Source organism: Fringilla coelebs (assembly GCF_963513975.1).
Source record: "Fringilla coelebs genome assembly, chromosome: 2".
NCBI lineage: Eukaryota > Metazoa > Chordata > Aves > Passeriformes > Fringillidae > Fringilla > Fringilla coelebs.
In genome coordinates, this window is record NC_140029.1 from 116,697,840 (window position 1) to 116,723,926 (window position 26,087).

The 26,087-nt window shown below is 47.0% G+C and overlaps 1 protein-coding gene across 3 annotated transcripts; it reads left to right on the forward strand.

The window, feature by feature from the left end:
* Positions 1 to 1,587: 1,587 nt before the first annotated feature.
* On the forward strand, positions 1,588 to 25,920 carry POLD3 (DNA polymerase delta 3, accessory subunit). 3 transcript variants are annotated; one of them, XM_084226169.1, is made up of 12 exons: positions 1,588 to 1,793; positions 3,103 to 3,158; positions 4,674 to 4,776; positions 7,226 to 7,265; positions 8,684 to 8,816; positions 11,444 to 11,693; positions 12,886 to 12,958; positions 14,749 to 14,911; positions 16,197 to 16,309; positions 20,515 to 20,612; positions 20,697 to 20,778; positions 24,335 to 25,920. In XM_084226169.1, the coding sequence occupies exons 1-12, from the start codon at positions 1,731 to 1,733 to the stop codon at positions 24,538 to 24,540; spliced, it is 1,380 nt and encodes a 459-aa protein (XP_084082295.1). In that variant the 5' UTR covers positions 1,588 to 1,730; the 3' UTR covers positions 24,541 to 25,920. The 3 variants fall into 3 exon arrangements, with proteins under 3 accessions (XP_084082295.1, XP_084082296.1, XP_084082297.1); XM_084226170.1 differs by having other exon boundaries at positions 20,518 to 20,612; XM_084226171.1 differs by lacking the exon at positions 7,226 to 7,265.
* The last annotated feature ends 167 nt before the right edge of the window (positions 25,921 to 26,087 follow it).

Consider the following 26,087-nt stretch of genomic DNA (forward strand, 5'->3'; position numbering starts at 1 on the left):
GGGAGCTCAAAGCAGGAAATGTAAGGAGGGAAAAACAGAGGATGAAAAAGAGACTCGGAACAATGAAAAGATGAGTGAGGTGCTCAAGACCTGCACACAGAAATGGCAGGCCAGGAATGTCACAGGAGTAACTGCAGTGGGATGAGGGAAAGGAGACAGCAGGGCTGTGAGAAAGGGCTCCTGGCCCACAGGAGGAGGAGGAGGACGTGGATGGCTCTGTGAGCAGCCAAACAGACCGGGTGCCAGCTGAGCACTGAGTGCCATTGTGAGCCCTGGGTGAGACACAGCGTTAAACCCTGATCAAATAAACCCTGAGTTTACTTTAGCGCTCACCAAACGCGTCCAATTTCCCGCCCTGACCTTTGCCAGGTGAAAAGCTGCTGTGTTCCCGTCAGGATCTGCATCCTCCTGCGGTTCTCACGGGGTGGCGGCTTTGGGCAGGGCCAGGGATGCTCCTGGTGACCCTGGGGTGGCACTGCCACCACCACAGCTCCTCCCTGGGGCTCTGTGCCCCCGGCAGCCAGGGCCAGCCCTGCCCCAGGGGTTTGATGATAATTTGGTGGTTTTCGGCTCGCTCAGCTCCTTCTGGGCAGGGGCTGAGGCAGTGGGAGCTGCTTCCCAGGAACGAGGGGCAGGGCAAGGGGAAATGCGGCCGGCTGTGCCAGGGGAGGCTCAGCTTGGAGATCGGGGGAAATTCCTTCATGGAAAGGGCTCTCCAGGCCAGCCACCCTCCCTGCAGGGATTCAAAGCCGTGCGGACGGGGCACTTGGGGACATGGGACACTGGTGGCCCTGGCAGCGCTGGGGGAGGGATTACACTGGGTCATCCCCGAGGGATCTGGGGTTCCTGCCCGGCGGTTCTGGGGTCGCTCCGGCGATAATCTGGGCGGCACAAGGCCGGGCGCTGTCCCCGGCCGTGTCCCTCGGTGCTGCGGTGTCCAGCTGGCACCTGCTGACCCGGGCAGGAACTGCACGGGCAGCTCCGGAGAGCCGGGCAGTCTGGAGGCGCGGGGGATGCGCTGCTGTGCGGGACACCGGAGTGTCCCTGCGGAGCCCTGCGCAGCCGCTGGGCCGTCTCAGGGCTGGAGCTTTGGAACTGCTGCGTCTGCCTGCCGCCCCTTGGTTTTCCCCAAATCCACTAAGCTATTTTATTTTATTTTATTTTATTTTATTTTATTTTATTTTATTTTATTTTATTTTATTTTATTTTATTTTATTTTATTTTATTTTATTTTATTTTATTTTATTTTATTTTATTTTATTTTATTTTTTATGATAATATTTAATTTCATTTAAATATTTTATTTAATTATTTCATTTTATTTTAATATTTTATTTTAATATTATATTCAATTTTATTTTAGTAGTTTAATGTTTTTAATATTTAATTATTTAATTATATTTTAATATTTTATTTTAATATTTAATTTATTCTTATTTTAATATGCTTTTATTTTATTTTATTTAAATATTTAGTTTAATTTTATTTTAATATTTCATTTTCATATTTTATTTTTTTTTTTACTTTAATTTATTTCGTTTATTTCATTTTATTTCAGTCGGGCCCCGGCACCGATCCGGTCGGCGAAGCGCCCCGGGGGCGCCGCGCCGCCTTCGCGTTTCCCGCGCCGTGTCCCCGCGCGGCCGCCGTCGTTGGCGGGCCGGTTGCCATGGCGGCGGCGCGCGCGCGGCGCTGAGGCGCGGGGCGGGCAGCGCGGGCCCGGCGCGGCCATGGCGGCGGACGAGCTGTACCTGGAGAACATCGACGAGTTCGTCACCGACCACAACCGCGTCGTGAGTGCCGCCGGGCCCGCCGCTGCCCGCCCGCCGCCTGCTCCCGCTCCCCCTGCCCGCTGCTCCTCCCGCGGCCTGCTCCCCGCGCTGCCTCCCCTGCCACCCCTTCCTTTCCTTTCCCACCCTCTGCCTTCTGCTGCTCCTTTCCTTTCCTTTCCTTTCCTTTCCTTTCCTTTCCTTTCCTTTCCTTTCCTTTCCTTTCCTTTCCTTTCCTTTCCTTTCCTTTCCTTTCCTTTCCTTTCCTTTCCTTTCCTTTCCTTTCCTTTCCTTTCCTTTCCTTTCCTTTCCTTTCCTTTCCTTTCCTTTCCTTTCCTTTCCTTTCCTTTCCTTTCCTTCTTTCCTCCTCTTCTCTCTACTTCCCCTTTCTTCTTCTTCCTTCTCTCTCCTTCTGCTTTCCTTCTCTCCTGCTTTCCTTCTCTCCTGCTTTCCTTCTCTCCTGCTTTCCTTCTCTCCTTCCCCTTTCCTTCTCTCCTTCCCCTTTCCTTCTCTCCTTCCCCTTTCCTTCTCCCCTCTTTCCATCTCCCCTTTCCTCCTCGCCTCTTTCCATTCTCCCTTCTCTTCTTTCTCTCCCTTTTCCTCCTCATTTTCCCTTCCTTCTTCCTCTTCCTCCCCACTTCCCTCTCCCTTCTCCCTTCTCCTTCTCCACTCCCCCTGTTTCCCCTCCTCTCTTTCCCCTTCCTTAACTATTTTGAAGGCAGTTCAGAAAGCTGATGGATTTCTGAGTGGGCCTGTTCCTTTCCAAGTTTATTTCAAAAATTCGTTTGGAAAGAAAAAGAATGAAATGAAATGAAATGAAATGAAATGAAATGAAATGAAATGAAATGAAATGAAATGAAATGAAATGGGTTTTGCCTAGAAAATGGTGCAGCAAAGTTGGTGCAGCCTGTCTGCCGGTGTGAACACTCCCAGCCTGTGGTTTGTGGCTCGCTCCAGGAACAGTGTAGACAAACAAGAATGTAATTGTTGTGTTTGCAGCCCGGAGCCCGGGGCTTGGTTTAAAAGGGCAGAGCAGGAGCAGGAGCAGGTGTCAAGGAGGTACCTGCTCAAAAGGACACGGAGGGCAGGGATGGCAGCCCTGACATCCTGAGACTGGCACGGTGGTGTCCCCGGGCCAGGAGAGGGGCAGATTCCCCCCACACCTTTTGGGACAGCTCCCAGGAATTCAGAGTGCTCAGTGAGGCACGGGTGTCCAGGGGCTCTCACTTTTGCCATGGAAGGGAGGAGGGTGTCCAAGGAATTCCATTGAGGGCACTGAGAGGCCAAGGTTTCCTCACTGAAGTGGCTTTTTTGTTTTTTTTCCCTTTTCCAGGTGACCTACAAATGGCTGAGCTACACCCTGGGTGTCCACGTGAACCAGGCCAAACAGTAGGTGTCCCTGCATCCCCAGAGCCTGCCCAATTCCCGTCAGCTCCGTGTTCATTCCTGCTCCCACCCCCTTAAAATGGTCCTCTGGGGGACACTGCCAGCCCTGCCTGTCCTCTCCCTGTGCCTGCCTGCCCCCAGGAGTCCCCAGCTCCTCCCTCGGGGCCTGGCTGAGTGCCTTCCTGCAGGAGGGCCTTTGGAACAAGCTGCCCGGGGGCTGTGAGACCCACTGTTACACACTGTTACATGTATTTCCATACTAAAACAGGCATCACTGTGTGTATTATTATATAGCATACACTAAAAAATACATTATTCCATGTATATGTATATATAATGTACATATTATACATAAATAATATAATTACAATTATTATCTTCAATATTATAGATGGAATATATATCTATTATATATATTATTATATATTACATGTATTACCATATGTATTATGTACTATTAAATGTATTTTTATACTAAAAATACATTATTATATGTACTATTATATATATTCTATATAATACACATATTCTGTATAAATAGTATATATTATTATTATATTATATATGATTGATGTAATATATATCTATGGAATATATATGTTATGTTATATTACATTACATTACATTACATTACATTACATTACATTACATTACATTACACCACATTATATTACATTTCATTACATTATAGTATAGTATAGTATATGTATTATATACTATTAAATGTATTTTTATACTAAAAATACATTATTATAGGTATTATAATATATATGTTATATTTAATTGTATATATGTTATATAATATAATATAATATATAATATGATATGATATGATATGATATGATATATTATATGATATATATTATATTATATTACATTACATTACATTACATTACATTACATTACATTATATTATATTATATTATATTATATTATATTATATTATATTATATTTATTATTACATGTGTTATATACTATTAAATGTATTTTTATATTAAAAATACATTCTTTTAAAAATTATGTATAATATATAATATATCACATATAATATTATGTATATTATATATAATATATTATGTATTATGTATTATATAACATTACATTGCATTGCATTACATTACATTATATTACATTAATTATATGTATTATTTTGTATTATTTTATACTGTTAAATATATTTGCCCTTTAGTTTCTGTAGTTGTTGGACTGGGATTCTCCACAGTGGCAGAAGAGTAAGGGTCTCAGAAAATTAACCCTTAGGAAATTAAATTAATCCTGGGGAAATGGTGTGCCTGTTGTCAGGAGTGCTGGGGAAATGAAATTAATCCTGGGGAAATTGTGTTCCTGTTGTCAGGAGTGCTGAGGAAGGGAAATGAACCCTGTGGAAATGGTGTGCCTGTGGGCAGGTGTCCGTGCCAGGCTGGCTTTGCCTTTGCCGTGTATGCAGTCCCTCCCTGGCAGGGGCTGCAGGCTCTCTGCCCTCCTCCCTGTGGCTGACCCTGGTTTCTTTTGTGCAGGATGCTCTACGATTACGTGGAGAGGAAGCGCAGGGAGAACTCGGGAGCTCAGCTCCACGTCACCTACCTGGTAGCAGGAAACCTCCTCCAGAATGGACACACTGTGAGTGCTTCCCTTCTCACTGGGCTCTGTCTGTCTGTCTGGGTGCCTCTGTTGTTGTGTCTCCTGCCTCCTTCTGCGCTCCTGGGGTCAGAGCTGCACTGGCTCCTTGCAGCAGGAGCTGCAGTGTGCCAGGGCTCCTGGGCAGGGACAGAAGGCGGCTCAGGGGCTGTCCCAGCAGGCAGAAGGATCATCTGGCCGTGGTTTGGGAACACAGTGCTGGGTAACACCCCAGGGTTCCTCACTAACTCACTCCGATCCTGCCAGCACCCCCTCCATGCCCTCGCTGCTGTGGGGCAGCAAAGATCACAGACCCTTCTGAGATCAGCTTAGCCACGTGCCAGGGTCTGCTGTGGCCTGGAAGTGCCTGAGGGGACCTTGGAGGGACAGCTCATGTGGCAGGGAATAATAACCAACAGAGCAGCACACCTGCAGCTGAAGTTCTCTTGTTTATTAAACCAGCTTTCTAGCCCTGCTGAACAAAACAAACAGGAATTTATTAACAGCATTTTACATTTAAAGTGCTTCAGCTGATTAAGCAAAGGAACTGCTGCTTAATGCATTTAGCTTGTCAGATTTTCAGGAATATCAGTAAAACTTTAGGCAGATACCCCAGAAGTTTTTAAAAGAAGATGAGAAAATTCAGTGTCTGTTCCCCTTTGCCCACAGATAAATTTAAGAACCAAACACTAAATGCCTTTGACATCCCACTAAGTATTTTCAAATACCTATTACAGTATATTACAAATATCTATTACAATGTGATCCAGTCTTATTTAGGAATAGTCAATCTAAGGGTGTCCTGGCTTTTATATGTAGATTGGGAAAAAACCCCAACAAACTTTTTTTGTTCTGCTAAACAATAAGCTGATGCATGAAATATTCTGTCAGTCTCCAAATCGGCCTGAATTGGAAGGTTATTATTTACTGCATTAGTTCTGTATGATGGAATATTTAAAGTTGCACAAGCAGTGCCACATTTACAGCCCCAGTTTAACTGGTTTTCCCCCCATTTCTTTGGCAAATAACAAATCTCTTGGCTCACTACAACTGGCCAGGGGATTGACAACCTGTGCTGTTATATTTAATGTATCTGAAACAAACGGGTGACTTCTGACATAGGAACAAATAATTATTTGTTAACTCTGTCTAAGCAGCTTGTTGTTTTTAAAATAAGATCACAGTGTCACTGGATGGTTTGGGTTGGGAAGGACTTCAAAGCTCATGTCATTCCAGTCCCTTGGCACAGGCAGGGAATCTTCCACCAAGGGGAGCTATATGAAGGTGACTTTTGTCCCCCATTATTTTCAAATCTGCTGGGAGAGCCCTGCACTGCTGGGAGAGCCCTGCACTGCTGGGAGAGCCCTGCACTGCTGCCTGCTGGCAGTAGGTGTAGCCGGAATGCTGCGGATGCAGCTGCAGCACTCCTGCAGGGAGAGCCCTGGAAATCCCTCTGGGGTGCTCCTCTTAACACTGCACGCTCTTTCCTTGCTGCTTTCTGCACTCAGGGGCCAAGACTGCCAATCTTTGGGTATCCTCTTACCTGCCTGTGGTTTTTCTTGCCACTGCTCTTTTGCTGCTTAATTAAAGCAACTTTCTAATCCTGGTGAACAAAACATAAATTAATTTACAGTATTTTATATTTAAAGTGCCTCAATTTATTAAGTAAAGGAATTCCTACTTAATTAATTTCTTTTTCTTCATTGCTGCTTGTCAGATTTTCAGGAATATCAGCTAAAACTTCAGGCAGATACCCCAGAAGTTTTTAAAAGAAGATGAGAAAATTCAGTGTCCCCCTTTGCTACAGATAAATTTAAGAGCCAAACACTAAATGCCTTTGACATCCCACTAAGTGTTTTTAAATACCTATTACAATATATTACAAATATCTATTACAATATGATCCAGTCTTATTTAGGAATAGTAAATCTCAGGGTGTCCTGGCTTTTATTTGTAGATTGGAAAAAAAACACCAAGAAACCTTTTTTTTTGTTCTCCTAAATAATAAACTGGTTCACATGCATGGAATATTGCCTTTTAATCCCCAAATCTGCCTGAAATGTAAGGTAATTATTTACTGCATTAGTTCTGTATAATGTGATGTATTTAACTAGAGCTGTACAGGCAGTGTTGTGTTTATAGCCTGAATTTAGCAGGATTTTCCCTGATTTCACACAGGTCCATGGTATCTGTTTAATACAGAGTTAGTGGTGGGGTTTTCAGTCTGTCTCTCTGGATCCTCCCAGTATTAACCACAGCCTGTTAAGTGTCCTGGAGCAGGTATAGACCTTAAAGAGAGCCAGAGAGCACATTTCAGAGCTTTAAAAATGGATGTGTTTAAAGGCATTGGCAGTGCTGTGCTACAGTTATCACTGGACTTTCTTTTTTAATATCTGAAAGTAGCAGTCTTGCATACAAGCTCAGGTTTTAAGGTTGTGTTTCTTTTTTGCAGTGCCACAAGGTCGCAGTAGTGAGGGAGGATAAACTGGAAGGTAAGCAGGCTGGGAAAGTTGTGTGGCTTTAACTTTTTTCTTTGAAAGAACAGCAAAATGAGCAAAGCTCAGAACTTGCCATCTGCACATAAATGCCCAGCCAGGCTCTTGGGGTCAGGTGTGGACTTTTTGTACCAGCTGTTTCTCAGAACTTGGAGTTTCTGAGCCAGCAGCTGAGTACCTTCAGGCTTGTGAATTGGGTCAGATTTTTTTATTTTTTTGTCAGTGGTTCTTTTCCACCTCCCTGCCACTGACAGCAGGGAGACAGCAACACCCCAGTACTGTCTCAGAACAATTGGGAGCCTTCAGGCCCCCAAGAATGCTGAAACTGGTAACTGTGGTTATTGGTTCAATGCAGTTGCAGTCTTTGCTCCGAGTGCTGTGGGTGTTGAAACCTCCTTATAGAACATTTACCTCGCTTTTGTGAGTGAAAGGTGGGAAAAACCCCATTGCAACACTGCTGAGTGCACTGTCTGTTGTCTCACCATCCTTCTGGTCCTGCTGATGAAATCTTACCCACAGAACTGAAACGCAGCTTCAGGCTCTTCATCACTTTCAAATAACGTCTTTGGCACTTGAGAGCACACTGTGGTATTTGTGACCTTAAGGATGTGAGCTAATGACCTCACTTTGTTTGAGGGACTTGCGTTGTTGGAAATCTGAAGTGGATTTCTAGCTCAGGCTGTTTTCCTCGGAGTAGGAGATTGTCAGGCAGTGCAACTACTCTGTGTCATGTTTGTTGAGTTATGTGTGCTGTGTAACACTGTTTTGCTGTGGAGGAAAGGGTTGCTCATGGTTTTTGTATTGGAAGGCAGGCCAAAGGTATGACTTATATTTGGAAGAGCCTGAGATTTTTGATGGGAGTAGGGCTGCATAGTCTAGGACTGGCCCCAAGAAGTGATTACTGTGTGTATTTTTACAGTGCCTAGAAGCTCAGCCTCAGACCAGGACTCTGTGGAAAGAACAATATAAGCAATGAACAAAGAATTCCTGAAAGCCAGCCCTCGTCTCAAGGGGCTTGCAGTCTGAGTAGCATAAAAGAGATAAAGTTTTCATTCCAGCAGACAGACTGGCAGGGGTGACACTGTGGTGCTGGACATGGCCCCAGTGGCAGAGAGCAGTGACCAGCTACCTTCTGCCTTAGCTTTAGGTACTCCTTCAGCTGTTCTGCGTCCCAAACACTGAATGTTTGGAAGGCAAACACAGAGAGATCCCTCGTAAGCCAGTTCTGCAAGAACCAAGAGTGTGTAGTGGAAAACGTGACGGGCTTGTGGAGTTTGCTGCCTTGAGTTCCTCATTACTGAGCATTGGGAGAAGGCGTGGTTGGACCTTTTTATACTCATGTTTTGCTGTCAAGTAGCCTGTCAGTCTTTCTGGGTCTGCTAACAGAGGGCTTTTTTTTCTCTCTTTTCCCCCAGCAATGAAGTCTAAGCTGTCCACAATTGCCAGTGTGCACGTGTACAGCATTCAGAAGGCCCTGCTCAAGGACAGCTCTCCCCTCTACAACACCGACTACGACATCGTCAAAGCAAACCTGCAGCACTGCAGCAAGTGAGTCCTGGCTCCCTTTGCCTTCTGAAGCACTTCCACACTCCACTTCAGTGCTCACTAGATAGGCCTGGACTTTTAGAGAGCTGGGAAAAGATATCCTCAAAGTCCTGCCAGAGCAGTGCCCAAAGAGCACGCTGTGTGGTTGTTGTGTAAACTGAGCCAAATGTTGGTTCTCTTGGCCCTTACTCTGACAAGGAGACTGTTCCGGTACCTTGCTTGTCTGATGGCTGGAAACATTTCTCTCTTTCCCAGGCCACACTCAATCACGACCATTTTAATTCAGGGCTCAGCCACACAGGAAGAGAAAATCGAAACAGGCTGATAAAACCATGAATGATGTGCTCAGCAAAGCATTTACAGGAGTTTGCTTTCTGTTTTGTGAAACTGTGTTCTCATCTTCTGGACTCGTCCAGTTCTTTGAAGATGTCTCACAGGAACTCCTTCTCCAAGAGTTGGGCTTTGGTCTGTGTGGGTTTGTTGCAGCTCAGAGTAGGCTGTGATCTCTGAGACGGAGGAGAAGCACACAGAACAGTCCAGGCAGCACCAATGTCCTTCGTGGTGGAGCTGGAGCAGAGCTGGAAGTGATGCAGCCCCCAGGAGTCACTGGCTCCCTCCTGAGCAGCGCCTGGCAGCTGCAGCTTCTCACTTGTGTGTTGTTCCCACCAGGACAGCTTCAGCTTGAAGTCATGGGGATGCAGGGTGCCATGACCAATCTGGTTTGAAGGGGGATGCCTGAAGGGTGTGTCATAGGAAGAGTATAGAATCTCAGAGGAGAAATGTGGTTCTATCCAAAGTGTTGACAAGAGAGTGGCAGAGAAAATAGGAGCTGTGTGTTTGGGTGGATGCCCTGGAAGGAGCTGGGGGATCCCACCTCAGCTGAGCCACGTGCCCTGGGTGTGGCTGCAGTTGCTTTGTTCCACTCTGTTAACTCTAAGCGCCCCAGCATAGTGATCCTTGTGTTTTAGGGATACTTGTATCCTTTGGGATTTAAACATACAGAAGGTTTAGATAATCCAGGTTCTGACACAGCTCTCTGAAGCCTGCCTGTAAATCCAGCTTTGAAGCAGGATTCCCCAAGGGAACTAAGAAAAAATTCCACCTTCTTCATTTGTGACCTGGCTGAAGTAAATACAGATTGATCCCATTCCCCCTCTCTTGCCAGCTGCATGGATTGTCTGTGACACTCAGGAAAAGATTCCTGCAGGACCTGCAAAAGCCAGAGGTTTTATTGTGTGAGGTTTGTAGCAAACAGAACTTCCCTGTCTGCACAGGTATTTCACAGCTCTGGGAAAAGGATCTTTTTTCTCTTCTGGGTTTCTGTGAGACCTCCTTTGCACTGAAGACAGCAGAGAGGTTAGATGTACTAACTAATAGCAATATCTGGGTTTATTGCCTGTTTTTTCAGTGGTTATTTAGTGAATTTTGGGTTGAGCCCATAAAGGTATATTCACACAGCAGCATCAAGGCAAGCTGACTTGGAAATAGGGGAAGGTTAGCTGAGCTCTGCTTCTCAGTCAACATTGCCATTGACAATATTATTTGTGACAATGTTGTATATTGGAGGGTTGGTGGTGTTTAGAGTAGGAGCTCACGCTGCCCTGAGAGTTAAAAACAGATTGAAAGTGTAAAAGAGAGTAGGATTATTTTTGTTCAATGTCTGTTTTCCTTCCTTTAAAGGTTTGAATGTCAAGAGATTGCTGCTGCAGCCTGGGAATGCTGTGGAGATGATGTTGTTTTGTTAATACAGATCCTGATGGGAGTAGAATTGGACTGTGCACGTGAGCAGCTAGTGCTGAGGCACAGAAATGAACTGGCAGAAGGCTGCCTTGTTTCTTAGGCAAATGAAAATATGCTGTGTAATTCAGTGGGCTGGGAGGCGTGAGCTGGGCTCTTTTGTGGCATTTCTGTGGGAAATCTGGAAAGCGTCGCCTGTGATTTGCACAGTGGGGAGCAGAGTTCAGCTATTTTTGGGAGCTGCTATTCCTGACTGTCAGTGAGCTGTGCTGGTACTGTGAGCACGTCGTTTAGTTCTTGTGTCTCCACATCCCCAAACAATCAAGTTTCAGACCATTATAATCCAAGCTGCTTCTCGCTCTCAGGGATTGCTTGGAAACGACTTTGTGTAGTTAAACCGGAATGTCTTGGATATTTTCTGAGCCATTTCAATTGTTCAGTTTCAGCTGGGATTTGCTTACCTGGCCGAGTGGGGCTGCTTGTTGCAGCAGCTGTGGGCTTTGTCAGAGCATCATGTAAATGTTTTAGATCCTCACACAGCCGTACAACTTCTGCCACAGGCTTTAGAGAGTGTAACCCGTTTAGGAATAAAATGCAGCCTGCTCCTTGTCCAGCCTGGGTGTGGAGAAGGCCTTTACCTCCCAGGAAAGCTGCACAGCTTATTTGACACGTGAATACTGTGGCTCTTGCTGACAGGTTCAGCTGATCTTTTCATCAGAGGTCTCTTGCTCTGTGCCAGCCTTTCTTTCTTGTCCCACGCACAGATTCAATCGCTCCTTTTTCCATAACAGGAGCGCGCAGGCCCGGAGGAGCGTGGCGCTGCAGGAGGGGGGAAGGCGAAGCGAGCACCCAGAGCTGAGGGGGCTAACGGGGTTTTTCCCTCCATCACACAGGTTCAGTGCCATCCACTGCGCTGCCGCCGTGCCCAGGACGCCGCCCGAGGCCCCCCGAGCGCCGGCGCCCGCGCAGAGCCCCCCGAGGCAGAGGGAGCCCGATGCCGCCAGCGCCGTCAATGGCCACGGGCCCCGGGCTGCCAAGCCCCCGCAGCACAAAGGCATCATGGGCATGTTTGCAGCCAAAGCAGCGGCCAAAGCCCAGGACACAGCCAAGGAGGCCAAGGCAGAGGCCAGGGAGGCCCCAGGTGTAAGTTAGCTCAGCCCCTCGGTTCGTGGCGTTAGCCATCCTCTCGCACAGCGCCTCGGGGAGCTCAGCCACCCCTGCACTGCTCCTCCTGCCAAGCCCACCTCCCACTGGGAGCGCTCAGGGATCCTTTGGAAGTGTCTAACTGTCACCTGGGGCAAAAACCCCTCGTGCCACATTCTGGGTGTCTCCACAGAAGTGTATTTGCCACAGTTCTGACATTCCCGGTGAGCCAGGTCTTGGGCAGCATAGCTGCCTTATGGAGACAGTGCTCTGCTGTCTCCAGCTATCCCAATGTACACACCAGCTGAGGATCTTGCTCTCTCCATTGTGCTTAAAAGGATTTGTTTTGAGCAATAAGTGAAACGTGAGAAGCACAGGTCTTAAAAGTATCAAGGTGTTTAAACTTGGTGGGTGAGGGAAGTTTCAGAGCTTGACCTGTGCAAGACTAAATTGTTTATCTTGTGGACTGCTGTGTTTCCAGGATAGGATTATGTTTTCATTTTAATTAGTATAATTGTTTTTAAAGCAACGTGGCCAGAAAAATGAGTGTTAAAATGGTAACGCTCCCTGTGGATGGTTTGGCCTTTTTATAACAACTGAGAACGCTTGGGTTCCTTTCCCTGATTTTTATAGGGAGTTTAGAACTGGGGAAGTGTGTGTGTTTTGGGAACTTTAGTGTCTGATTACCTTTTATCTGCATTAAAAGAAGTTGGATTAGGAGGCTGCACTTTCTTAGGGGGTGTGGGTGTGATTTCTCACTCTGGTGGTTGCATTGGTGCAACAGAGCAGTGATGTTTCCTTGCAAACAGCCTACATGCCAGAGGAGCTGGATAAAGCCTTCCTGGTTTGACCAATCCCTGTTCTTTCCTCTGTTGGCTGCTGTGAACTGAGGCATTGATGGTTTGCTAACAGAACAGTTCTTTCCTGGGAGCTGACTCTAGTCCCAAGCATTATTTCAGTGTTGGGAATGTGCCCCAAGCCAGATCTGAAGGCCTGGCTAAGGAGTCCTTAGGAGCTCACTCTGGCCCCTTTGATGCACGTGGTGTCTTGTGAGTATCTTCAAACTCTCCAAAAGAGAATTTGCTAAATCTGCTGAAATCTAAGGCAGTGGGAACAAATGCTATCTATTATTTTGCTGTGCAGCTTGAGGGCTGGGAGCAATTCCTGTGCTTATTTCCCTCTTTGCTTCCAGGTGTCTGCAGCAAGCAGCAAGCCACTAACAAAAAACAGCATCATGAACAACTTCTTTGGGAAAGCTGCTATGAGTAAGTGCTTTTCTGTTTTCAGAGGCCATCATGGTCAGGGAACAGCCTGTTGTAGTTAAAAGAAACAAACAAATGAAAAAAAAAACAAACCTGAGGATTATTTGAAGTATCTTTTTTTTTTAGTTATACTTTATTTAAGCTGGGTATAAATTTAAAAATACTCAGTAGAAGCAAGTATTTTGTACTAGAGCCATGACAGGAGGCGTACAGAAAGGAGCAGAACTCTTCCTCCCCATCCCCACTCTGCCAAACTCATTGGATTTTCTTTATATCCCCTCTTTCCTAATAGTTTTCCATACTTTCTTCTTTCTTTTGCACTAAAAGGGGTTAATGTTTTAGCACACAGCTTTTAAAGCAAAAATTAAGAGTTTTCAGTGGAATTTTTCAGACAAAAAGCTTGCTGGAGGGAGATCAATTAAAATGACATATTTGAGCAGACTAACCCAGGAAGGATTTTTAGTGCAGAAGAAATCTGATTTAAAGTGAGTTCTCCTGGCTGGAAGACCAGCTATTGGTGAGATGTTTGCCAAAACCTGTTTTGCAGGGCATATTAATGGTGCTTGCTTTTCATCACACAGCCCTGAGGAGCCCGTTGCTAGTTTTAGGGCTAATTTCTTCCCTAAAAACTGAAGGACTGATGCATGGAGACTGAAAATGAGGGGTGGCGTGTCTCTTTGAGCAGAGGTTTGGACTAGGTGGCCTCTGCAGGTCCCCTCTGAATTACCCAAGTCAAAAGAAACTATGCTGAAGCTTTTAAATATTGGAATATTGGAAAAGGACTGTAGGATCTCCTTCAAAGATTCCCTTATAACAGTGAGTACAAGAGGCTTCAAAGAGGAATTTTGGGAGAGAGTAAACAGCAAAGTTCACTTTGTAACAGACATCTGTCAGAGCTTGCAGGGGACAGTTCCAGCACTGAGCAGACAAGGCACAGCCCTGCTGGGACTCTTGGAGTCCCTGTTTTGGTGAGACTGGGGGAGCTGAGGACACTCTCAGCCTAAGGACAGTCACTGCAATTAACTGGGGTAAATTCTAAAGGTCTGAGGAGAGCCCTAGACCAAAGCCCATGTGCTGAAAACCCAAAGAGGCATGGTAAAGGTGACCCAGTGGTGATGGGGAAGGCTTTGGGGATGCACTTCCATCGTTCCCAAAGGGTTCCCTTCTCTGCTGAGTCCTGTCAGGGAGCACACAGAGGAAACCTGTGAGGTGGCTGCAGAGAAGGAGCAGACTGAGCAGAACTGGAAATGATTATGTGTATGGAACAGAGGGTGGGATTCCAGGAGAAAGATTTATTCCCTACGTGCATGTCTCTCCTGGCTTCAAAGGTTCTACCACTGCCAGAAAGTCCTGGGTTAACAGCACTGGGGTCCTTGGGCTTTCTGCTGTTGATCATAAATAAGAGAGCTGTCCTTCCAGTGCTGTTTGCCCTTGCCCAGGGAAGCAGCCAGCCTGTTTTCCCAGCACTCCCAGAAAGCCATTGGCACCCTGTTGTGGCCCTCCCAGCAGCCTGTCCTGCCACTGCCTCCCAGTCCTCTTCCAGAGAGTTTTGACTGCTGCAGCACACATGGTGGCTTGACATCAGGAACAGCAGAACCATGGAAAATCCCCTAGAAATTAAAGCATGCCCTTCTTTTTCCCATGTTTGATACAGCTTGGCAAGTCTAGATCCCTAAATACACGCTGGGTAGTGTTGTCTGTAATCTTGGTGCACAGAGCTAGCCAGCTGCTTTGTAAGTTGTCATTCAGACTGAATGCCCAGTGTTTGTTCTTTTTGAATGGTTTATTCACAGATAAACTCAAAGCCAACTCTGTGCCTGAGCAGCCAAAGGAGGAGAAAGAAGTAGTGAAGCCTTCAGTGGCTGTAGCAGAACCAGAGTCATCTCCTAATACTGTAGCAGAGAAACCTGGGAAGAAAACAGAGTCTGGCAGAATTCAAGAAAAGGACAAGAAAAGGTGGGTCTGCCTTTCAGGGTCCCTTTTTGTGTCCCCTGCTTGGGGACAGCCTGCATGGAGCTGGCTGGTCATACAGTGCTGGCTCACCTCCTGTTTCCATCTACTAAACTGTGTTAAACCTGACTAAATTTATCTGTCAGGATTCTTTCTTTGGTCTTTCTTTTCCATTTGCAGCTGTAGGTGCCTCAGGGCCGTGGGTGCCATTGCACATGGGAAGGGACACGGCCCAGGCTGGCTTTCCACGAGACAGCCTCCCACTGTGAGCAGCCTGGGAGAGACCCTGCAGGCAGCATGGGGAGGGAGGGAGGGAGGGCTGGCAGGAGCACCTGTCCTGCAGGGAAGGTGGGATATTCCCCAGCCTGTATGTACACAACTTGCAGCACAAAGTTGTGCTTGTTGATCTCCATGGCTCATGTAGGGCTGCTTTCAATGCCACGGGTTTACTTTGGGCTGAGGCTCCAAGTTAATTTTAAGTTCAGCCCTTTGTGTTTAATCCAACCCAAACTGACAGAGACAAAGAATCACTACAGTCTGATGGCTCTCTGGTGGCCTATGAGTAATTAATTGGTGGTCTCAATCCATTTCTAAGTGAATAGGTAAGCACACCACCCAGCCCACCATCGCAGCTAGCACTAACTGCTTGTCTTAGTGATGGTCTTGTCCAAGAAGCCAAGGGCCTGGAGGTGTTGGCAGCCTGGAGTTGGGAAGGCCACTTGGGCTGTCCCAGCTCTTGGAGGATACGTGGGCCTTTAGCCTCCAGGCTTGTTCGTCTGACACGTCTCGCCAACATTAAAAAGAAAGAAGCTATTTTATTTTTCCAGTAGTCTTTAAAAATGGCTCCAGGATTCTGAGACACTACCTCATAGTCAGTCAGTGGCAAGCAGTCTGTCAAAAGAGCTTCTGAGTGATGCTTTTGGGGACACTGGGAGCCTGAGCTAAAGAGACAAGATCAGAAGTAGGCTCTTGCCAGGCTGCTGTGGCCAGGCGAGGTGAGGTACTGGGCTGAACTGCAGAGGGGCTAAAGAAATCCTCCTTGTTTTGGAGAGCTGATGTGGGGAAGGATGAGAGGCCTGGAAATGCTCGTGCACCTCTGCCTGGTTGTGCAGTGAGCGTACAGCCTACAGTTCAGTGCACAGTTCAGAGTATGTGATGCTCAGGTTTTTAAGAGGCATTTGATTTCCCTCCATGAGGAATGTGCTCGTCCAAGCGCACACGATGCTTTCATGCCCACGTGAGAGACAATGGGTGTTCATTCCCTTTCTTTTCCCTTTGCTTTTTGTGGCAGTAAAACAAAGAGAGCGGATAGGTCAGATGATGAGGAAGAAAGAGATCCCGAAAATGTCAAGAAAAAGAGGAAGCGAATCAAACAACTTGTGTCTGACAGCAGTGATGAAGAAGGTAAGAAGATCTGTAAACAATCAGGCATGTAGGTCAGGGGCCTGATTTCCAGAACATTACTCTTCAAATCCCTTGGTCAGTGATTCAGGGAATAGTTTAAAGGACTAAAGACTCTGGAAATGGCTGTAGCCTGAGCTTTCTGTTTATCTTTGTGCTGCAAGCGCTTGGGCATAGTGTTGAGATATCTCAAAACAAAGATTCAGTCTTTGTTTAAGCTTAGCTCAGGCCTGGCTGTCTCCTCACCAAGCGTGCTGCCAGTGCCCCTGACGTGTGGGAAGGAGGTTCCCAAATCTCTTGTGAAAGATAGCACGCCTTCCAGGACCGTAGGGCTGGTCAGAGCCAGTTCTTGTGGGGAGGGAGCACTCACAAGTGGCCTCCCTCTCCTCACAGGGTCATTTTTAGTGTCTTTATTCTGTCTGTTCATAGAAGGGATTTGGAAGACAGTGTTGGAAGCAAGACATCCAAAAAGAGAAGGGATAATAGGGAAGTTGGAGGCAAAGCAGTTGAGCTGTATGCGATGCGACTGTGCGTCTCCTCGGTGGTGTGACAGGAGTGGGGTGCCCAGAACACTGCAAGATTTGGGCTTGTAATGAGGAACAGCAGGGCTGGATCCCAAAGAATTTGGATAATTGAGGTGACAAATGCCGTTCAATATAGATAATTGGGAAATAAATTGGAATTGAGCTTGGGAGTATGTGCTAAATGGAACAGTCATCCAGCAAGCTGCTCAGGAAAGGAACTAGGGATCATTACAGACAATTATGGAGTAATTGAAACCACCAGTTTGGTGTAGGGCTCCAGTAAAAGAAGGTGAAACAGCAAATGGGGTGTACTGGTGAGGAGGTGGAGTCCCTCGGGGGAGCCAGAGCTGATTCCTCATTTAGTGTGCCTGGCACATGGGCAACAACCAGGACATCAGGAAAATCCATAGTGCCAGGGAGAGGTGGCTGCTGTTGGTATCTTTGCAGTATCCATGCCACCTCTAGGCCTGTTTTCATCGTTTCCCTGAAGCCCACAAAATTATCTTTTTCATCAGGTATGTATCACTTCTTAGACTATTCCATAGGATGATAAATTTCTCAGGAAGCTGTTCTTTGTGATCAGCCTTAATTCCATCACATTCCAGTATGAAGCTCCTTGTTTGACTATAAAATATATATATATATATATATATATATATATATATATATATATATATATATATATATATATATATATATATATATATATATATATATATATATATGCACCCACACTCTTTGGTATTTATTTCTTTAAATGTTTGTCTTTCCATTTCCTCATCACTCCCCTGCTGACAAGCTGAGTTGTTTAGCTCTGAGGAGGGAATTTTGAAATCAGCCCATCCCTGCTTGGCTGGAATCTCTCAGCTCATCCACATCCTGTGAGGTCAGGCAGGAGTTTGGAATGTTAGAACTCTCTGGTCTCCTGTGGGACACCTGTGTGACCTCAGCACGTGTTTAACAATTAATGCTTTTGAGTGGGATGCTTCCTGGTCTCATTTAGTTCAAGGTTTACATTCTCTTTAGTGACCAGGGGGATGGCTGGAGCTGTGTCAGGGCAGGTTTAGGTTGGATGCTAGGGAAAAGTTCTTCCCCGAGAGGGTGGTCAGGCACTGGAGAGGTTTTTTGTCACTGCTGTTGCTGCTCCTGCGTCAGAACCCTCTTTGTTCTTCATTTCTTTGTGCTGTGCATTAGAATTGTAAATTTATGCAAATTACAGCACATGTATACAAATTTGGATATCACTGAGTTTGCCCTTTGAACAGAGAAAATGAGAATTGAGAGAACTAGGCCCTTTGGTCCTGCTGCTTGTCCTTCTAAATCCAACCAGATGAAAGAAGACAGATTTGAATTGTTTGGAATATTTTTAATGAGTCCAAACTGGTAATATTATATTGAGTACAGAAGTAGAAGACTGTGAGTTGGATGAAAAAAAAATTAAAAATATATATATGTGTACAGCAGCTGGACTTGAAGAGCATCTGCCCTCGGAAAGGTTGGAAACAGGTTTCTCCAGAGAGCAGGGGCAACTTGAGTCAGCTGCATCAGTGAGCAAAAGGGGGCCTGGAGTGACAGGCACACTTAGCAAGGTTCTGTGAGTGTGAAACTCAGCCTGCATGGCTGGTGTGAAGTGCTTATGGGCAATTCTGTGTCAGGCCAGGTCTTCTGCCTAGTTCTGTGTTAGTCTGCTCTTGATGTACTAAAAGCAGCCCTGAATAAGCTCTCCTTACAGCAGCATCAGCACATTGTACCACGCTGGAAACACAGAGAGGGCATAAGGCACAATCCTCTCCATTTAAATGATTTTTCATTAAAAAGTTATATTGGTGTGAGGGTTCCTTAGTCACTGCAGGTTGTTTTGCTTCCAGTGCCAGAACAAACTCCACAAATGCTCCCACAGAGGACAGGAGGTTTGGCAGCTTCAGCTGTACCAACACAGGCAGCATTTCTCAGTGTTGACAAGTGTTTTACAGCCACTTTGGAGGGTGATTTCAGTGGCACTGTGACCTACAAACTCCCTGGGTTTTGGAGAGCCACAGCAGAAGCACTAAAGCTTCTCACAGTTTTTCCAGGCAGGGTCAGAGCAGACCGAACAAAGCCAGGATTTACATCTTTGGTCCATCTAGTTGCCCAACTTGTATCTATTTCATGCAGCTGTTGCTGTTGAGCAAACTGTGGGCAGCAGCTAGGGGTTGACTCAGGAGTTATCACATGTCAGAGGGCTGTCTTGGCTAGAAGAGGATAATAAAGTAATAAAAGAGCTTGATAGTAGTCCTAAACACGCTGACGTGAGGAGAAGGTGCCTTCTGCCTGCCAAAAGCTGGGGAAATTGTTTGAAGGAAGCTGAAAAAAGCCCAAATTTCCCCCAAGGAATCTAGTGGAGCTGGCACACTGACAATGCCTTCAGCAGCCGCTGCTTGAGCATGGCAGAGGCTTTTCACCAGGCTGGTTTTCAGCCCTCTTAGCTTGTCCTCTCCCAGAGATACTGCAAAGGGCAGAGGCCGGGCTGGCAGTGGTGGTGCAGGTTTGGTGCTGGCAGTGTGGGGAGGCCTTAGCCCAGGGTGTGTGTGAGACTGGGATGGGCACAGAGCCCAGAGCTGCCCGCAGCCCCTCGGGCAGCGCACGCTTCCAGCCGCAGCAGCGCCACGGTGCAGCCGTGCCCCCGGAGCAGGGTGACAGCCCAGTGGTGTTATCCACTGTTTGCATTCCCCTGCCTCGCTCTCTGCAGTGCCTGGGAGGCCGAGCCCTTGCTGGAGCAATGTGATTTATTGCTGCCTTGGCAGCCCAGCGCTGTCTCTCTGCAGCCCTCGGGAACCTGCGGAGGTCAGCTGGCCGCGTGCCCGGCAGCGCCGGCTCCTCACACGGCCCCAGTCCCTCGGGACAGCTCCAGATCCCGGCTCCATGGTGAGATGAGGGCAGCCAGGCAGCCACATCCGTGTGGGGTGAAGCAATAGGTCACAGGAGCCGTTTGTCCCCGCCTTGCCAGCTCTCCCCACAGCCCGGCGCTTGCGTGGCAGCCTTTCTCACTTGGGTCTCCCGCAGCTCTGTCCCCCTGCCAGCCCCGCGGGAGGGTGACCCTGCCTCGCTCCTCGCTCTGCAGCCCTGCTTCTCTCACTCTGACGTGCCTGGTCGAGGCTCCAGAGCTCACTTGGCTCCGTACAAAGGTGTGAAGGTGTCCTTGACTGCTTTGATCAGTCTTGGCATTGAATGGAGCCCGGTGTCCCTGTCCTTGAACCCCAAGGAGAGCAAGGAGATGAAGCAGTGAGAGAGTCAGCTTCTGGTTTTTGTGGTGGTTTGGATTTTTGTGGGGTTTCTTTGAACTTCTTCTCAAATAAAAGTTTTGGGATGTGTGATAGTGTACTGCACTTAATTCTTGTATTTAGCTAATAGCATGGATTGTTTGGGATGTGTAGCACCACCAGTGAAGCAACAACTGTTTTACCACCCTGCCTCCTTTAATTTCTAAACAAATTACAGTCACTCTTTTTAACAAGTAAGTGAAATGTATAGCTAAAACCTGCCAGTTTCTGTGCCTGGTTTTAAAGTTTCCCTTGGCGGAAATTATTTTTTTGGCTTACCAAAAATCCCCAGGGCACTTCTCCCATCCTCTCCCACCCTCCTTCCTTTGGGAACCACATTGTGTAGCATCAGACCCGTGTGCCATCAAGATGTTGTTCTTCTTAGCAGATGTCCCACCCTCTCCCACACCCGAGGAAGAGAGAGCTCCATCTCCACCACCTGAACCTGCTCTGAAAACTGAGCTGGAGCCTGCATCCACAGAGGTGAGAGCAGATCGGAGTGATTACCTGCTCTCAGGTAATGAGAAATGAGCTCCTGGTTTCTCACAGTGCTGCCATGTCCTCCAGGTGTCAGCTGGAGGGAGGAAGAGAAAGCGGAAGCGTGTGCTGAAATCCAAGATGTTTATTGATGAAGAGGAAGGCTGCATGGGTAAGACTGGCTGTGCCCTGCACTCACTCACTGGAGCTCACTTCATTGGCCATTTTAACAGGCCAGCCTCTCCAAGGGCAGAGAGAGGTTCGCAAAATCACTTGGTTATCCCACTTGGAGCTCCTGCTCCCAGACTGAGCTAACTGAGCCTCTGGTGAAGGCCTGAGTAGGGAGTCAGAGCTGTAGCTGAATCCTTACCCTTTTTTGATTATTCACAGATTTTCCTTCAGTTCTTTTCCCCTTTTTTCCTGCCATCATGATTACCGCCTTCATTTACTCTCCTCTCCAAAGCTGCAAGCTTTTAAAGACAGTACAGAAAGAGATTTAGGGTCTGGGATAAATTCTGGCTGAGATAACTTTGTTGGGTTGGGTTTTTTTTTCCCCTTTGAGGATAAATCCAGAGTTGTGCGAAACTTGATTATATGTTAAAGAAACAGAGTATCCCAGATAAACAGGGAATAAGCTGGGGCTTAAATACTTCATAGGGTTTCTGTTTCTGGTAAGGGTGGCTCTGCTTTCAGAAGGGCAGAGAGTCCCTGCAGTAGTCCTGAGAGCCAGAGGCTTTGAATTCCAGCCTGACTGCTTCCTCCTGTGACCTGCAGAAAGCTGTGTAACACCACTGCTCCATGTCCTGACATTGAAGTAGAGATGCAAACATTCAGACTATGTTGGTTTGGGTTTTGGGGGATTTTTTGGAGGCTTTAGACACGTGAGAGCATGGATTGTGTTTTTTGTAATGCTGTTGTCAACTGGATTGTGTGGATGCTTTGGTTCCCTGGCCTGGCTGGGCTTAGGGGATGTCAGTGGAGCTCAGGCCATGCTGGGGAAGATGAGGTGCTGTTGTACCGCTCTGTGGTGGTGCTGGGGAAGATGTGGTGCTGTTGTACAGCTCTGTGGTGGTGCTGGCCATGCAGACACTCGGGCAATCCTGGCCCAGCTCCGGAGCTGCCTGGCCCAGACTCAGCCTGTGTCTGTTTGCACCTGTCTGCAGAGCTGCATCTTCTGTTTCCCATTAACTTGGTGTGTCTCCTTTAGTGAAACAAAGCTGTGGCTCTCAGCAGCTGGCTGCACTGGGACTGAAAACCCAAATACTGCTTTGTTGTCCAAGAATTGGACTTGCACAGAGTTACTGACAGCTTTGGCCGATTACCCTGTGGGGTGTTCTCCTCTCCCATCCCAGACAGAGCCATTGAAACGCTTGGAAGGAAAATGGAACAAAATAGCGTTAGATGGGGAGCTGAGTTGTACAGGCTCTGCATCCAGAGCTCAGGAGTGTCTCTTCTGGGTTCAGCTGGGAATATTGCCTTTCTTTCTTTGCTCTTTATCCCCACAGGGTTTCACAGTCCCTTGGAAAATCCAGACTCCTGGTTTTACATTTCATATCCCCTTTCTGACAAGGGAATGCAAGGCCCTGCTGTGCCCTTGGGAGACAGGTCGTGTGGGATGGAGCTGGATACTGAGGAACTGGCTGGGAAGGAGATGTTGCTGTCTCTACTACAGATCCTCCAGCCTGTTGTGAAGAACGTGCTGTCTGGCTATTGTCCAGTTTCTCTTCTCCCTTCCATTCCACACCCTTTCCGTGCACGGGCCTAACAATTCAAAGGCTAAATAACTTGCAAATCTCCCAGGCTAATATGAATTTTAGTTATTCTTTGAAATAGAGGGTTTTTTCCCCTCTCCCTGTCTTTTTTATTCTTAAAACCACCACTAGGTTTTAAGAGGTTTTAATTTTAACATTAGAATGAGGCTGTATTTTATAGTTCTCCACAATTCTAAGTGATGGTTTTCACAATAGCTGCAATAGCAAGGAATTGGTGTCAAAAAGCAAAAGTAATTTAGGGATTAGCCCTGAGGGAAATTGAGCAATTAAAGTGTGTGTGGAGTTAAGCACAAGAAACATTCCTAGGCATCAACAGAAATCCATGGATTGAGGGCCTGCTCTTAGTCTCTAGTAAAGGGGAATTACTGGGGTTTAAGCTTGTGTGTTTCTACCTTGTACTTTGTAAAGCTTGAAAGGACACACATGGGCCTGGAGATTGGAACATCCATGTGTGCATTGGAGGGAAATTTGTGTTACAGCATTTTAGAGCTCCCATGGTTTGAGCCGCTCTGATTCAGGGAGTCCGGCTGTGAGTGGGGCATCAGTACCTGCATCTGTGCACCCACAGGTGCTGCACCTACAGACCTGTGAAGTTCAGCTGAGATTGCAGCCAAAGAAAGCTGATCTAAGCTGTGCTACTGCAATTGCAGGGGTTAATGCACGCTTCGGGAGTTCCCAGCGGCTCCTGACAGGGCTGACAACAGGATAAGGGTTTTAAATTCACCAGTGGTCTGGGGAAGCTGCTCCCTGAGAAGCCTGCTGCCTCTGAAGGGAGATTGCTTGGTTTGCAGTCCCTGTCTGAGGTCCTGCTAGCTCTGCCCAGGAGGATTTCATAGCATTCCTCTTCCCAGTCCCTGGTGACGTAGGAAACCTTATTTAATTTGATGCATTAATACAAGTGAAAGCCAGTTTCCCAGAAGAAGGGAAGTTAAGACATCTGTTTAAAAGAATACGGTTGCTAAAGAAAAATGGCTTACTAGAAGAATCCCAGAGCACTGCTGGGAAGGCTGATCTAAGAGCATTTGCTGGGATCTGACGGTGGCTCTCATCAGCGGAGCTGACTCCAGTTTAATTTCCGCCAGGTTGTTTTATATTCCTGGGCTTTCCACCGCCGGACGCTGACAGCAGCGAGCTGGCAGTCCCCTTCAGGCAGAGTCCCTGATTGCACACACGGCTTGGGGCTGATCTTTCATAAAGCATTTCTTTATGTTTGCCCTCCTTGGCCACCTCTGTGGAAAGAAGCTGCCCCAAAGGGTTTGTGCCCCTGGAGACGGGCGGCGTCTGCTTTGCTCTTCCCTAGCTGTCCAATGTGCTGGTGAGAGCAGCTTGGGGATGTCTCCAGGTTGTCTTGCCTGGATTCCTGGAAAATCTGATTGCTTTGGCCCCTGTGGAAATCGGACCAAGTCAGAATGGTGGGGTTTTGCCATAAAATAGATGTTCCATTGCCTAGTGCCAAACTATTAATTCTGATCTCCTTCAGATTCATCACTTGCTGATGGCTGCTTGTCAGCCTTTGCCATATGAGTTAGAATCTCAGGATCACTGCACTTGGAAAAGCCCTCTAAGGTCATTGACTCCAGCTGTTCCCCCAGCACTGCCAAGGCAACACTGGCCCATGTCCCCAAGTGCCACATCCACAGGGCTTTTAAATCCCTGCAGGGATGAGGACTCCACTGCTGCCCTGGGCAGCTGTGCCAGGGCTGGACAGCCCTTTTGTAGGGAAAGAATTCTCCCTAATACCCAATCTAAACCTCCCTTGGCACAACTCAAGGTCATTTCCTACTGCGTGACTTTGGACTTAATTCCTGTGTCTGACACATGCTCCTTGAACCCAAAGCGTTCCTTTCCAGGAGTGCAATGGGAAGGCTGCAGTGGGGAGGTCTTTGGTGTAAAGATGGCTTAACCATCATCATCATCATCATCATCCTCTGCTCCCTTCCCTGTTGTTTCCACTAGTTACTGAGAAGGTTTACGAGAGCGAATCCTGCACGGACAGCGAGGATGAATTCCCCAAGCCCAAGGCACCAGCTCCACAAAAACAGCCCCTTCTGCCCACCAAGAGAGAACCAAAGGAGGAAAGGAAGAACCCAAAGAAAGGGGCAGCTCCTGCCAGCAGAGCCAACAAACAGGTCTCCATCATGGGCTTTTTCCAGAAGAAATGAACTGGGTCTGTCTCCTCTTGGCAGCTTGGGAGTGTTGCTCCCTTTCTTCGTGTGGCTCTCTGCAAGCTGTGGGGCCAACATGCAACCCCTGGTTACGCAAGGTGTCCTGCTTACTGTGTAAGGAAGCCCTCTGGACTAGATTTTGTATCAGAGAAAAGTTTTCATTTGTTACTGCAATGATTTCAGTCATTTTACTAAGCACTGTGGGAACTGCCAGCTATAGGCAACATCTAGGGGAACTCCTGAAAGGCTGTTAAACCTGCTCACATGAAATTGTATTTTTTTAATCACCCCATTGGTGCTAAGTTAGGAGGGGAGTTGTGGTGTTTTCCCCCCCTCTTTGTACACCCCCAGCTCTTCAGATTGGTCCAGATGTTCACATTGGGTAGCAGCGGTAATGTAGCAGGTCTTCAGGCACAGACACAACTATTGAACATCTGCTTTGGCTTTAACTGAATGAAGTGTACTTCATTTTCCCCCTAAGACTGGTAAATAGTTTTTTTCTCTGCCTTTCATAATCTTTTTTTGGACAAAGCAGTGCATATAAAATTCTCTTACTCTCTTCTTCCTTGAACTTGTATCCTCTGTAACTTGCTCAGATGCCTAATTATAGACCGGGACACTGTTGGTGTTCTGTCTTTACAAAAACATCCTTGAGGCTTCCCACCCAATTGGCTCCAGAGTAATTGGGGGAAGGCTTTGCTGTTATTGGGAAAGAACTGGATCTTTAGCCTTGGAGGCCAGTGAGCCAGAGGGAAGGGTGATGAGAGGGCACTGCTGATAACACCAGGCAGGTACCAGGGAACCAGCACGTTTGGAAGTTTTGGGTTGCCTGAAGGGTTTTTTTACAGGCATAAACCAGACAAGAGAAGAGTTTTTCCTTGGACATCTCATCACCTGCCTGCTGAAGGAAGAGTGCCACGGCACATGGTCCTGAGGAACCTATTGTGGGAGAGGAATAAAGCACAGCAATCCTGTTAACCACAAAGGAGCTCTTGGTCTGGGCCTCCTGCTTGGCTGGTGCTGAGGCTGATAGACAGATGTGAAACATTTTCCAGAGGGGAGATGCTGAGCACTCCTGAAGCTTGGGCTGGTGGGTGCTCCAGGCAAGGGCTGGTGTCTTCAGTGGCTGGTGGAGAGGAGCTGCTGCACCCCGGCAAAATCTGTGCTGTGGCCTGGCAAAAGAATGGTCAGCCTTATTCTTGTTTAATGAAAAAGTTTAACTGTGGAGAGCAAAACCCACCCTGCCATAGGGGTTCTGTTGTTTTTGGTAGAATTGAGGGGGTATTTTTAAAGGCAGTGAGAAGTAACAAATCCCATTGAACACAGTTTTGGTTTGTTTGTTTTTTTTAATTTGTCCTTATTAAATAATGTGTCAAATTCTGATTTCCAAGGGTTGTTGTGGTATTTGACTGTGTGGAAGTCAAAGACACTTGCCTGGTGAAGTGGGTAAAGATTTCTTCCATCAAAACCAGGGCTGGAAGCTGAGTGTTTGAGGGCATCTGAAACCTGGAAATAGCAGGAATTGTATTGAATTTGGACCCCTG

What these genes read in the sequence shown, in the direction of transcription:
- POLD3 (XM_084226169.1), top strand. Translation starts at nt 1,731, where the DNA reads ATGGCGGCGGACGAGCTGTACCTGGAGAACATCGACGAGTTCGTCACC. An exon ending in CACGTGAACCAGGCCAAACA is followed by an intron (nt 3,159 to 4,673) that starts GTAGGTGTCCCT and finishes TCTTTTGTGCAG; the next exon opens with GATGCTCTACGATTACGTGG. An exon ending in TGACAGCAGTGATGAAGAAG is followed by an intron (nt 16,310 to 20,514) that starts GTAAGAAGATCT and finishes TGTTCTTCTTAG; the next exon opens with CAGATGTCCCACCCTCTCCC.